Here is a 12,863-nt window from a genome sequence, read left to right on the forward strand (position 1 = left end):
TATTTATGCTGATAATGTGTTTCTTTAGGAAGAAAAATAAATACATTTGACCATAGTTATAAAATGAAGCTATTTTACCGACATAACTAGTAAGTAACTAGTTTTATATTATTAACAGATTATTTCTCACAAATAAAGAACTGTGTGATTTAATCTTACAATATAAAATATATTTTACTGAAGGAAATTGAATGCATTTGTGACAAATTACTGTTTTTTTTCGTTGCAGTTATGAAATCAACATTCAATGAAACAACTAGAGTATTTGAAAAAATCTCACATTTATTTACTGTCAAACAAGTGTTAAACTTTACATCAGCTATTAGTGATGAACTCTATTAACAGGTTTACACAAAAGAATGAATGAAGCATACCAGTGCTGAAAGAATTTACACACCTTGTTAGACTTTTTTTTTTTTTTTTTTAAGACAGAAATAAATTAATTTCCAAATGTAGGAATCTGAAATATGGTATCATAATACCCATGACTTTAATAAAAAAAGGATGAAAACGTATAGATATTGAAGAGTTTGTTTCAAATGCCTGTTGCCCATTTTCCTTTGTCAAGTATTTTACAGTAAAACAAATTACAGTATTACCTAATTTGCACCAAATTGTGCAAGGCATGGCATTATTGGCTTAAATATGGGGCACTTCTCCCCTTAGACTAAGTTCATTTGGCAATACAAAATTGATTTTTAAAAGGACAATATTTATAATTTATATGTAAGCAAAACACTGTTTACAAGTGGAAAAAGTGAACATGGGTTGATGTTTTTTTTTTTCAAACATACTACAATGAACGAAGTGTAAGAATAAACACATTTTATAACATATGTGCAACTTTTACACAATAATCTCTTACATTTTTTTAAATGTTTTTTTATATTTATGGTTGTCATGAATTAATTTTATTTTACACTAGCAATACAACAAAATATATTTTCTTTAGCTGTTATTCTTGAGAACAGTTCAATGTACAATTGAGAAAATATAAGGCCTGTGGCTTGATTGCTAGTGGTCATACATTCCCAATCTTCAACCTTGATGGACATGACTTGTAACTACCAAATGATCCAGGACCTTTCTAGTCCTGATTTCAGAAAGTCTGGTCTGGAATATCTCACGACAGTTCAAATCACTCCACACCGGGTCTTAGCGCCTGCATGTGTATATAATACAACATGGGCTATTACAAGAAATAATGCAAATGTATGTACAACCTTAGTTCGAAAACTGCTGAATTGGAATTGCCAGTTATTCTCAAATTGTTCAGCAGCAGCACATCTAAATACATTGTTGGTTTGTCTTTGACAATTCTTTGTATTACTATATTCTGCATATTATATTGAGAGTTCATCATAAAATTTCACCAAAAAAACAAAAAAATGCAGATATTCAAATCAGACCGCAGTGTCCGTCTGTCCATAGAGATAAAAGGGAAGCAGGTCCATTCAAATTTCCTAATACCTGCATCAAGAGTATTTAAAATACATTTAAAGACTTGTCACCAGCTGCATTTGTCCTTCTCTCACATCTCCTTCGGGAATACAGCCTTCTTTGCTAATAGGAATAATGTATCCATCACTGTTACCTCTGCTGATTTGATAGTATGCCTGAAGCTGGTTCCCAGCTCCGAGATTGGGCATGCTTTTGTAGTAAACGTCCTCGTCGTCACTCCTCTTTGAAGGAGAGAGATCTTCCTCCACATCGGGGCTGCTCTCTGGGTACGGAGAGTCTCTTAGGTTAGGCATACTAGTATAAAGGGAGTCTCTGTTTGGGGACTGCAGGTTGTCCTCAGCCTCTACTGTTAGCTGTGAAACATAGCTGTCTGTTCCCTCGGTCTTCGCTTTCTTCTGAGGGTGATACAGAAGCGAGTGAGTCCGTTGAGGGATTAGTGGGGCCTCCAGCTCTGTGTGGTGTAGCTCTAGTCCTGGGTTGTCGCTGAGCACCAAAGATGAAGCGTCTGCCACGATAGCGTCATCTTCGCTGCTGCTCCCGCCCACGGTTACTTTGGCTGAAGGAGTTCTCTCAATGTTGTGGTTCTTGTTGCAGGCCCGAAGGTTGTTGTGCACCAGTTCAGAAATTATCATCTTTTCAAAGGCTGCGTCGTCAAGACTGAGTCCACAATCCATGACCTGCACGCTGTCATTGTAGTCCCCATTGTGAAGTGAGTAGCTATTGTTAAAGTTACCATTTAGCGGTAGAGTATCCATTGCACTTGCATCCCTGGCCTTGTTCAGCGAGTGTCCTGGAATGAGAAAACATGGATGAGATTTAACTTTAGGGAAACGTCACTTCCATTCCCAAAATGAAAGTAAATAAATAAATAATATACATTTAATGCAGTTCAGGACAAAACTTGTTTCTTGTATTTCAATTATAAAACAGTTATAGTATTTGAAAATCCTTATGGAACCATGATATTTGTACACTGTCATTTTCATGAATACTGAGAACAGCATTCCACATTGCCAAATAAAATATCACGAATGCCGAAATGACTATTTGAAAAAAACAAAATAAATCCTTAACCCTTTGCGGTCCTATGTCGGACCTGGTCCGACATTGCAATTTTCCCTTTCCGGTCCAATGTCGGACCCTGTCCGATATTATCAAAAAGACGCAAAAACACGTCTCTAGTCGTTTTTTTGTCCGGAAAAAGCCGAGAAAACCTTCAGTGGCCGAGTGAGACCGATGGGAACCGAGAGAAGCCAAAAAATAAAAAATAAAGGGCGTATCTCATGAATACTGATAGCTCCGACACCACATAGATAACACAGACATAAACAAACAAGATAGCTGCTTCCGCATCCAGCACTCAAAGAACATCACAGACATTTGCAGAGCTTTTTTTAGATGTTATAGAAATAGAATAACGACTTGGATCGCATTATTGAGGAGTCTGGAGATAAAACAAGTGATCAAGAGATAATTTATCGGTATGTACTATTATTAAGAGGTATTTGAAAAATAAAGCGAACAAGGGGTGGGGCGGGGCTGGAGATGCAGTACTGAGTGTCCTGTTGATATGCAGTGGGAAAAAAAAAATACTTTTAAACAGCGCGTGTGAAAATAAATTGGACCTGACGCGCCTGAGACGCGCTGAATAAATGGACCGCTAAGGGTTAAGGAATGTTGCAATCTATGCCATTGCATAATAAAAAAAGCTTCTAAACATTTACATCCCAGAGAAATAAAAAAAAAACTGACTTCTGTCCTAAACAACACTAATATATATATATATATATATATATATATATATAGAGAGAGAGAGAGAGAGAGAGAGAGAGAGAGAGAGAGAGAGAGAGAGAGAGAGAGAGAGAGAGAGAGAGAGAGAGAGAGAGAGAGAGAGAGAGAGAGAGAGAGAGAGAGAGAGAGAGAGAGAGAGAGATCACATTCACAAAAGTATAGGTAAATGTACAAATGTGTAGCCACAAATGGGCAAGCTACTACATAACAGAAGTTCTGACAACTCCTTATCTGGAGATGAAGAAAAATGAATGGGAGAAAATAAACAAATAAAGAATTATGTTAAACAATGACAGCCATCTCTCGCACTACAGGGGCCCACAAGCACCATCCGACATCACGATAGACAGCAGGTGGAATGACTCACTTTGGACAACTCACATCATGTCTGTCTGCTCAGGCTATCTGGTCTAAGAGTTGCTGATATACAAAAAAAACAAAAACAAAAAAACAACAAAATAAAAGTAAAATGATTTATTGTAGCATGATGACTAATCACAAAAATAAAATCTTAGTAACTTAGTCAGAGCAAGGGTTCAGCAAACTAAATGAACAAGCAATAACAGCTTTTTTTTGTTCTGTTTTCCCCATTCAATAAGTCTTTTATGTTTATGTGTGTGACTATATATGGTACTTTGTCTGGCAGCCACTGTTTCGGGCCTATAAAGGTCAACATTTGTCTGCAGCCCTGCAGCCTACATCAGCCACAGTGACAGTACTGAATGAACCTTACAGGCTATGAACAGCTTGGCCATGGAAACCATGGCCTAGGTCAGATGTAGACATGTTAGGAGTTTCTGTAAGCACAGGTCACAGAAATTAAGTCAAAGAATACATTAGTCGTGGAATGGGAGGAAGGTATCAGCTGGTGCTAACATCTATTTACCACTGAAAGAATGACAGATTGCGCAGAACCTGCTGTAGATATGAAAGGGAGATTAAGAAAAATGGGCATTTTATGGTGACATGCTGTTATTGAGATAAGAAAGTCCTCTTTTGTAGACACACACACATGTAAAATAGACATCACAGTGCGTATTAGGCAAAGAAAGAAAGAAGAAAGATTATGAACAATTGGTGATGTGGAGATCACTGTATTTGTTTATGCATTACTAAAAAAAATAAAAAAAAATCATCTAGACAGTCAGGTATGTCTGGAGAAAGGATGGAGTGATGTGACTGGAATGGAAACTGACCACTGTGAGGCTGCTGCAATATATGCAAGGCTTGGAGGGATTGCACTCGGAAGCTACTGAAAAAACACTGCATCAGTTCCAGTTTTGACTTATCTGTGAGACAACTAAAGCTGCAGTTTATTATAGAAAAAGAAACAAAAGAAAAAGCAGAAACACATTTTCAACCATAAATAGATCCTCAGAGTAAGCAAGTATAAAATGCAGATGGTTGAGTATGGAACTAAGAGTGCAGGTTTCGGGAAAACATACGCTGCATTTTCTGTTATGATTTATTAAGGAATGGTGTTTTTTTTTCATTCTGAAGGTATGTTTTATATTCTTCCTTGAAAGAATACCGAAGAAAGGAGTCAACATAATAGCAAATGCAATCTAATATATGTAGTTTTGATATATATGTAAAGCTTCTATATTACACTGCAGCTTTATGCAATTGTACAATTCTTTAGGTATTTGTCTTGATGTGCCACCCCTATGTTGATGTGCCTCTTGAAACTGGAATCAGAGACTTTCTTCAGCCTTTAGCAAAACTGATAGAAATGGAGTCAATGGAAGCACCATGTTTGTCACCCCTTTCAGAAATGTTTTGTTTTGGTTTTGTTTTGTTTTTTATACAGCAGAAATAAACTGCACTGCATGCTAGATTATCTCAATTTAAATTTGGGCTAAAATACATTTTGAAAACTGATTTAATGGTTTGGATTGGGAAAAGGAATGTGTAGATAGATTATCAAATATAAAATTGTGAACCACTTGCCCACTTAGTCTACTGCATGATGTTTGCTTGTGCCTTTTTTAGTAATCATGCTGAAAAAAAATTACATTTGATAGGCAAAGTTAAGTTTTACTCCCATACTTGTCTCTCTGTAGGTCACTAGAGGAAAGCGTAAGGAAAAAGCAAGAAATAAGATAAAGACAATACAATATCGAAACAGTTTAAAAAAAATTGTTTGTTTGTTTGTTCTACAATCACAAATGAATTCATTTGGACTTATAATTACAAATTAATTATTTAATAAAACAAATATAAGATGGAAGCTGATCAATTGGGAGGCAAAATACTTTTAATGTCCTAGAATTACTTATTTTATAACACCTGCTTTTAATGGGATCAGTGTACTTCTAGATAATATTAAATATGGGGTACACAAGAGGACTTGATCTGTTGTTTTTGTAAGTAGCTATTGAAAGTGCATTCAGTTTCTTTGTGCTGTCGTCTTATAGGACCAAATACAAGAAAACATGCCCCTTAGGAACTGTACAGGAAAGGTGTATATCATATAACCCATGATACTATTTAAAATGTTTTTTTAAATCGTGGCAGAACAAATAAGGAAAGCACTATTTTCAGGACTAAAACTGCTTTTACAATACTATAATACAGCTTTCAACAATATTATCAAGAATAAAGTGAAGTATCTCTTTTCCAAATGTAATATCAAACGTCCTTTGTTTCTGTCACAGAAAAAAATAGACAGTAAATACACCAGCTCAGACTTTACGTCATCATTTTAGACCAATAAACTCATTACATTACAAAGATTCTTGTAAACCATGTGTCTCTAAGTTGGCATAATGACAGAAGGGTCAATTCTAAACCATTACAAAGGCCACTGAAATGAAATTATATAGCTATGGTAAGTGATACCATGACTTTCATATCTTGATAGTATGATGAGGCCTTCGCACATGTGAACATTTTGTTTTTTTCTTTTAAAGTAGTAAGTAAGCACACCTGGTGAGTTAAACACGGGAGCTGAAGGAGCGTTACAAACAATCGTTTCAGCAAGTAAGGTGTTATAAGGGTTGTTAGTGCCGTGGGGTCGAAGAAGAGGGTTTGTTAATAGGTAATTGCCCGTCATTCCTAAAGCAATGAGAGACAGAAAAAGAGATATCAGTTTTCTACATCTATACCTAAAGTCTTAATCATACACCGTACATGCAGTCTTCAGGAGCAGGTTAAAAAAGCCCATTTAAATTTGCCAAGGTAGCTAAGATTATATTTGTACATCTAATAGAAGACAGAGAAGATAATTAGAGTTTCATTGATTCAGGAGGTGTAGAATGGATCCCTTTATGTAAACACCTGCAGAGTATGACATTTGCTAATTCATATAAAATTGCTGTTAAACTAAATTAGCAATTATAAACCCAAAGAGGTTTGCAAGATAAAACAGGACAGAAAAGAGCAAGGTCCTTGAAGTTTTCAAATATAGCTTACAGCTGTAGTGTGTTAAGAAATGTAAACAGTGTCATAAAGGATGAAACAAATACAGTGTTTAGAATGATATAGGGTTATGTAAAAGGGAATCTGAACTAAATATGAAAAAGTATGTCACACATCTGTACTTCTAAAGACACTACTCGTGGTATTTTGAGACTTGTGACATTGAGTTGAATAGTAATGGTATTTAAAGCCAGGATACAATGATATAGGTCAGCCAAAGCAATGTGCATTCCGAAACAGCCTGCAAGGGTCTTGCATTAATGCCAAATAATGAAAGACAAGGGATATATGGTACAAGTCCATGTGCTCAAAAACATCAGACAATTGAAAAATATATGCATCCACAGTTTACTAGCTAACGATCCTGTTTTCATTTAACTGCATTTTAGTTTTCTTTTATTGTACCCAGCCATTTCACACAAATCAACCTATCTATCTGTTTAAATTCAGCCTTCAATACTGTTGCCAGCATGCTAAAATATGTGCCACTTCAGACCACCCTCTGCTAAATGCTAGTCCCTGGGTCTTTACTCAGATATTGCTGTTTTGACTTCCTATAGAACATAAAGCAATTTTATGTAATCAAAAAACACTGCATTTTTGGAAGTACTCCAATTTTGTATTCTGTTAATTTCCAATTGCAGTTATCCAGTAACTGATGATATCAGTATTTCGCAGACTGGTGTAAGAATCACTGAAATTAAATCCAGATGAGACACCTATTCAAACACGGTGCACTGTATCACTTGGTATGAATTGGTTTTCTGCGGCAAACCAATATATAAAAACACACACAGACTTAATACATTCTAGCCTTGATGTTCACTTTGCTCACTTTGCAAATAATTTTAAAAGTACACCATTGTCGTGTAAGCTGAACGACATATTCCAGCTGGTTAAGGTGAATGAAAGTTTAACATCGTCTACTCCATCATCATATTTATGCTCAAGTTAAATATATGAAATCATTTTAAAAAACAATTCCTATAAATAGAAGTCTCTTTGCATCCCTTGCAAGCTGACTGATGTACCCTTACACGGCTTTGAAATTGAAGTTGACCTTAAAGTCTTTTATTTGCTTTAAAAAGTTATAAACTGACCTTGGTTAAGGGTTGAAGTGCTGTTGATGTCACCTGAGATAAAAGAAGACTCAGATTGCTTTCTAACAGTGTCATTCCACATCCTCCTAATTCGGCTCTGTTCAACAAACAAAGAATATTTAACGGGACATCCATTCACTTTCTTGGTGATTTTGTACAAACAGTGTGTGTCTGCAGATCATTTACACTGGTCTCAATATGCCTTCCTATAAAGAAATAGAATTAAAAGCAGCCTGTCCGTTTTCTTTACCTGAGTGCCGGAGGAATAACGAGCGCTAGTCCTTGTTGTCGATGGCTTCACTGCGCTGTGTGAGTTCTCGGTTGGTAGTCCGCCACAACAGTACGTGTGTCGGAAACATTTGCTGTACTCTTTACGGACCTACAGGTAAACAATGGATGGAAATTAGTATCTGAGCTTTCATCTTAACAATGATGAACAAAACACCATGCACTGCACAGAAAATTAACTGCATTTAAAGCATTCCCCAGTTTGCAGATTTCAGCAATATACTGTCTATGCTAAACAGCTGATGATCAGTGTATGAACAGTAGAGGAAACAAAGCTCTCTCTATCTTACAGATCTTTCTGAACCCACGGGAATACCCAGTAATAACAAGAAACAAACGAAAAAGAATGTTGCTGTGAATAAGGAGTTATTGCAATCGGGTGTGTATATTTGCAGGTGTTGAAGTCAGCAAACTTTTTATGAATATATTGGGGAAATCTGTGAAGTTTTTTTTTTTTTGTTCAGTGGAATGCAGATGTAAAGGGCGGTAGAGCAGGTTGTATTGTACTGTTTGCTTTCTTGTTGTGGTGCTAATATTGTTTCGTACATGATGAGACAGTGTCTGTTTAGTTTACCAACACCTGCTACTGCTCTTATTTACCAAACAGCGGTGTGAATACTGGATGTAAACCTTTCATAGATATTTATGCACAATGACTGCTAACTCAATGCAGGCTCCGATATGGTGGCTGATCAGCTTAATTCATTTTAGTATTTAGCATAAATTAGCTCATGAAATTCATGCCCAAGGGTACCTAGTCAACAGTACTACTGGCAGACATTTACAGTGCTAATAAGGACCAAGCCTCCCACAATTCCTCACATTAACATCTGGCAGTGTGGGGCAGGCAGGAGGAGACCTGCGATTGGATTCAGGTTTTTTAATGTATTATTATTATTATTATTATTATTATGAATCGCTAGGCAGTTCTTTAGTATTCTTACATGTACTCAACATGCATGTGAGGGCTCTGTTTTGAGCTCTAGGCCTAGTCAACAATGGGCCTGTGTGAATGGGAGAGAAGGAATCTGAGCTGCAAATCTACCTCCCAACCAGGAAGGGCACTAAGTAAGGTTGGTGGTACACCTTCACAGGGAACCGGAAGTCAACAATCTTGGTAAGATTAAACTAATGCAGTTTTAAAAGTACTATAGTATGGCGAGACAAGAAAAAAAAATAAGCTGCGATCACAGAAATCTAGTTGCCAAGAAAACTACTGAAATAAAATCAGGATTACTTAAGCATGTCATCCAAAATGACATTCAATCAAAATATTATTTTATCTAAATAAAACATTTCAGAGTTACTTTGTCTTTTGTTCCTAAGGTAGAAAGAAACATTATCTTGCCATATTGCACATTCCACCATCATTATCTCTAAATTACAGCTCCTTCAAAAATGATGAAAGTAATAGCCCTGTTATCTTGCCACAATTGAAAATGTAATGCTCTTTGCTTTTACTGTCCCATTTCTGAGTTCAATTTAGTGACCACCTTGTAATAACAGAATGAAGACCAGACTGCATGTATTCATGTACAGATTGGATGGTTTTCAGGGAACAGCAATACAACTTGTACCTTAAAAAGCAGATTCTGTATTATTGCGGATTTACATATTCTGACAGGGGGTTAAGGTATTTCACACCAGACTGGTACTTTATTATCTCTTTCGCTAACTCAACTCAATATAAAAAACAGTACTGTGCTTTACTTTATCATGCAGATAAGCTCATTGACACAGTCCACTCTCCAAAGGGGGAGCAGCAAAATGCAACAATCAAGACAATCATTTGACTAGTGATTTCAGAACATTCTAAAGATGACTAATTTTGTACCCAACTGAACCATATGTTAATATGTTTATTTTTAAGACCTACTTCGAAAATTAGGTTTAAACGATTAATAAAATAATAAGAAATAAAAATACTTACTGTTAAAAGGCTAATAAGTCAATTGATAATAAGAAACTGAAAACTGATGCGTTTGAAAGTTATTTATTTTTAATAACTGAAAATAACTGATTTTGCCAAATAATAATAAAAAGCAAAAAAATAAAACCTGAACAAAAAATAAAACCCACCCCAAAAATTCAAGCCCTAATTATTTTACATTATATGAATTCCAGTGAGACCTTTTTTTTTGGCCAAATCGAGAGGGTGAATATAATTTCATTTAGTACACCCACCACTCGTTATATTGCCCCTCGTTATACTGCGGATTCGGATATATCGCGGTCCTGGAGTTGGCTCATCATTTCTACAGTCTGTGCATGCTTTAGCTGGACAATACATAGACAAGGGAGTGGTTGTACAGTATTTGTCAGCCTATTTGTTTTTCTATGGGTCTCTCGCTATATTGCGGCCCTCGATATACTGCGGATTTGTACTGGACCCCGACACCCGCGACATACATCGAGTGGGTGCTGTATTTAATTTAGAGTGATTCTTCTTATAAAAATGTATGAAGAGACCTGTATAATGACCCTCCATTTGCCACTGTGAATGCATGGGTTCTGTTACTAGTTCCATAAATAAAGAACTTGAATTGAACTGCACTGTTTTCTGCTGTTTCTGTCAATATTTCACAGCTGGTTTCAAGTCAAAAGAGGTGTCCTACTATTAATACAGAACTTTTTTCTGGAGTTAAATATGTATGTATTTAATTTTATTCCAGAGTTTTATTATCAGAGATTCACTGAACACAAGTTACCAAGTAATATCATTAAATTCTATATCAGATATAAACACACATTCTTTTGCAGTACTTACTTTCTTCTGGAGGATACAGAGGAATAGTAAGAGGAACATCCCCTGAAATGCATTGAATATTGTAAAGAGGTAAGCCATCACAACAGTGGACTCATTGATATACAGCAACCCAAATGACCAGGTCAATCCAAGAAGGCAAATAAGGCCAAAAGCACCAAGGACCCAGGATCTGAAAGAGTCAAACAGGAACCAAAATAAATTTGCATTGCAAAAATGGAAACATTCAGAACATGCAACACATAGGAGAAGAAAACTGCAGCATGCCACTTTTATGTCACAACAGTTTCGCTATATGAAGTTGTGCTGCAAGTAAAATGTTGATAAATTGTAAACTATAAGGTCACATTGTATGCAATAAAAAAAAAAAACACCACAGGTCGTCAGGGGTGTGCAATTCATATCGCCCGATGCCCGCCGCCCAGGGCAACAAGATTTGTGTGACGGACAACAAGTAGTTTTTATTTATATGTCCTATGTTCATTCTGTTGCTAGAAAGACACTCCAGGTATATTTACGTCCCACCCCTATTACTTCTGATTGGTTACAAAGAAACCAAGAAATGGCTGCCAAGAGAGCCTCTGGCAATGCACAGACTTTTTTTTTTTTTTAATTTAAGGTGTTATTTAAGTTTTTGTAAATTAGCAAATAAGTGGTACTGCTTTCTTAATACATGAACCTGACATTTAAATGCTGCAATCTAGTAAAGCAAAAAGAAACAAACACCATAGTGGCTAAGGTAATAGCGGATTAGAAAAAATCGTGTTGTGTAATTTATAGCACTTTGTGGTAAATTTACCAGATACCCTTTAGGATTACTTTGCACAACAATACATTAGGGTGGCTACAAACAGCTGTAATGCTGACGCATGACAAATAATGATGAACTGTCAAACTGAAAGTTAAAAGCAACAGGAAAAGAATAATGGAAGGGAGAGGGGGCAGGAGTAACTGTGCTCAAAACATTCCAGATCTTGCTATTTATCTTACTTGATAAATGGTTTATTATCTTCATAGCTAGAAAGCATGGCAAGCAAGAAAGAGAAACAGAAATTAGACCATTAGGATTAAGAAAAGAACATGTGTCAGTATTTTAGTAAATGCAAATTAAGATTTTGAAATTAAGATTTTTTTTAAAAAAATTCCACTTTAAAATGTATTGACAACATTTGTAAAAAAAAAAAAAAGAATTTTTTTGAATGGCTTGTGAATTTGTAGTCTAATTGTTGATTAAAAATTGCAAGAAATAATAGAATTTGTGTGTTGAATAAGTTGTTAATGGACAGTTCAAGCTTACCCTGGTAAGTCCGTATTATAGTAGCCGTCACAAACACGGTAATTACTGGTGTAGATGAGAAGATAGCAAAAGGGAAAGAAGAGGAGAGAGATGCGATAGATTATCTCTCTCTTGTCATGCAACATGCGATGAAGCTGGTGTTAGACTCGGCAACACATTTTTAAACATAGTTCAGAAAAATTAGTTACTTCATTATTTGCCATCTTGAAAACAAACAGGAATTTTTTTTTTGTATTTATTTATTGATTGTCTGTTATTTTCACCTAATTTAAATTGAGAGGTTTCTTTATTTGGTGAAAAACTATTTTAAAAATCAACAAATAAATCAACAACAGTTGTGGATATATTGATTGTTATTGTTGTTGTTGTTTTTGTGCCAGTCCCGATTAAAGTGCACTTCCTCCCACAATGGACAACGACCGTTGACTTAGGGCTCAAACTTTGCAGATTTATTTAGTGTGCTTACATTAATGCATTGGACTAAAAATAAAGGTATCGAGTTAAAATAATAATAATAATAATAATAATACAACAGCACACATTTGTATCATGGTGTGCTTGCAGTGATCTGTAACTAAGGCCCTGTCCACACAACATAACCAATCTCGAGAACCGTACTCAAATACGTTTTAATTAATCCAGCTCAAAGCATCCAAACTAAAGTACCGTTTCATGTTTAGTCAGGCTTAATGCATACAAACACTATTAAAATAGTTTGGTTACAGTTCCTACCAGCGCAATG

The 12,863-nt window shown here is 35.7% G+C and overlaps 1 protein-coding gene across 19 annotated transcripts in view; it reads right to left on the reverse strand.

Moving 5' to 3' along the window:
• Window positions 1–262: 262 nt before the first annotated feature.
• Window positions 263–12,863, reverse strand: part of LOC117416994 (adhesion G protein-coupled receptor L2-like) — a 118,580-nt gene continuing 105,979 nt past the window's right edge. For 2 of the 19 annotated variants that reach the window (XM_059034695.1, XM_034028538.3), the window contains 8 exons: window positions 12,122–12,166; window positions 11,815–11,841; window positions 10,828–10,996; window positions 8,023–8,151; window positions 7,773–7,869; window positions 6,181–6,309; window positions 5,302–5,319; window positions 263–2,251 (listed from right to left, as the gene is read on the reverse strand). In XM_059034695.1, the coding sequence (XP_058890678.1) occupies window positions 1,497–2,251; window positions 5,302–5,319; window positions 6,181–6,309; window positions 7,773–7,869; window positions 8,023–8,151; window positions 10,828–10,996; window positions 11,815–11,841; window positions 12,122–12,166 (1,369 nt within the window). In that variant the 3' untranslated portion in view covers window positions 263–1,496. Of the gene's footprint in view, window positions 2,252–3,619; window positions 3,673–5,301; window positions 5,320–6,180; window positions 6,310–7,772; window positions 7,870–8,022; window positions 8,152–10,827; window positions 10,997–11,814; window positions 11,842–12,121; window positions 12,167–12,863 lie in introns of all 19 variants that reach the window. The other 17 variants (XM_059034696.1, XM_059034705.1, XM_034028541.3 and 14 more) reach the window with 12 other exon arrangements.

This window comes from Acipenser ruthenus, chromosome 12 (assembly GCF_902713425.1).
Source record: "Acipenser ruthenus chromosome 12, fAciRut3.2 maternal haplotype, whole genome shotgun sequence".
NCBI classification, from domain to species: domain Eukaryota; kingdom Metazoa; phylum Chordata; class Actinopteri; order Acipenseriformes; family Acipenseridae; genus Acipenser; species Acipenser ruthenus.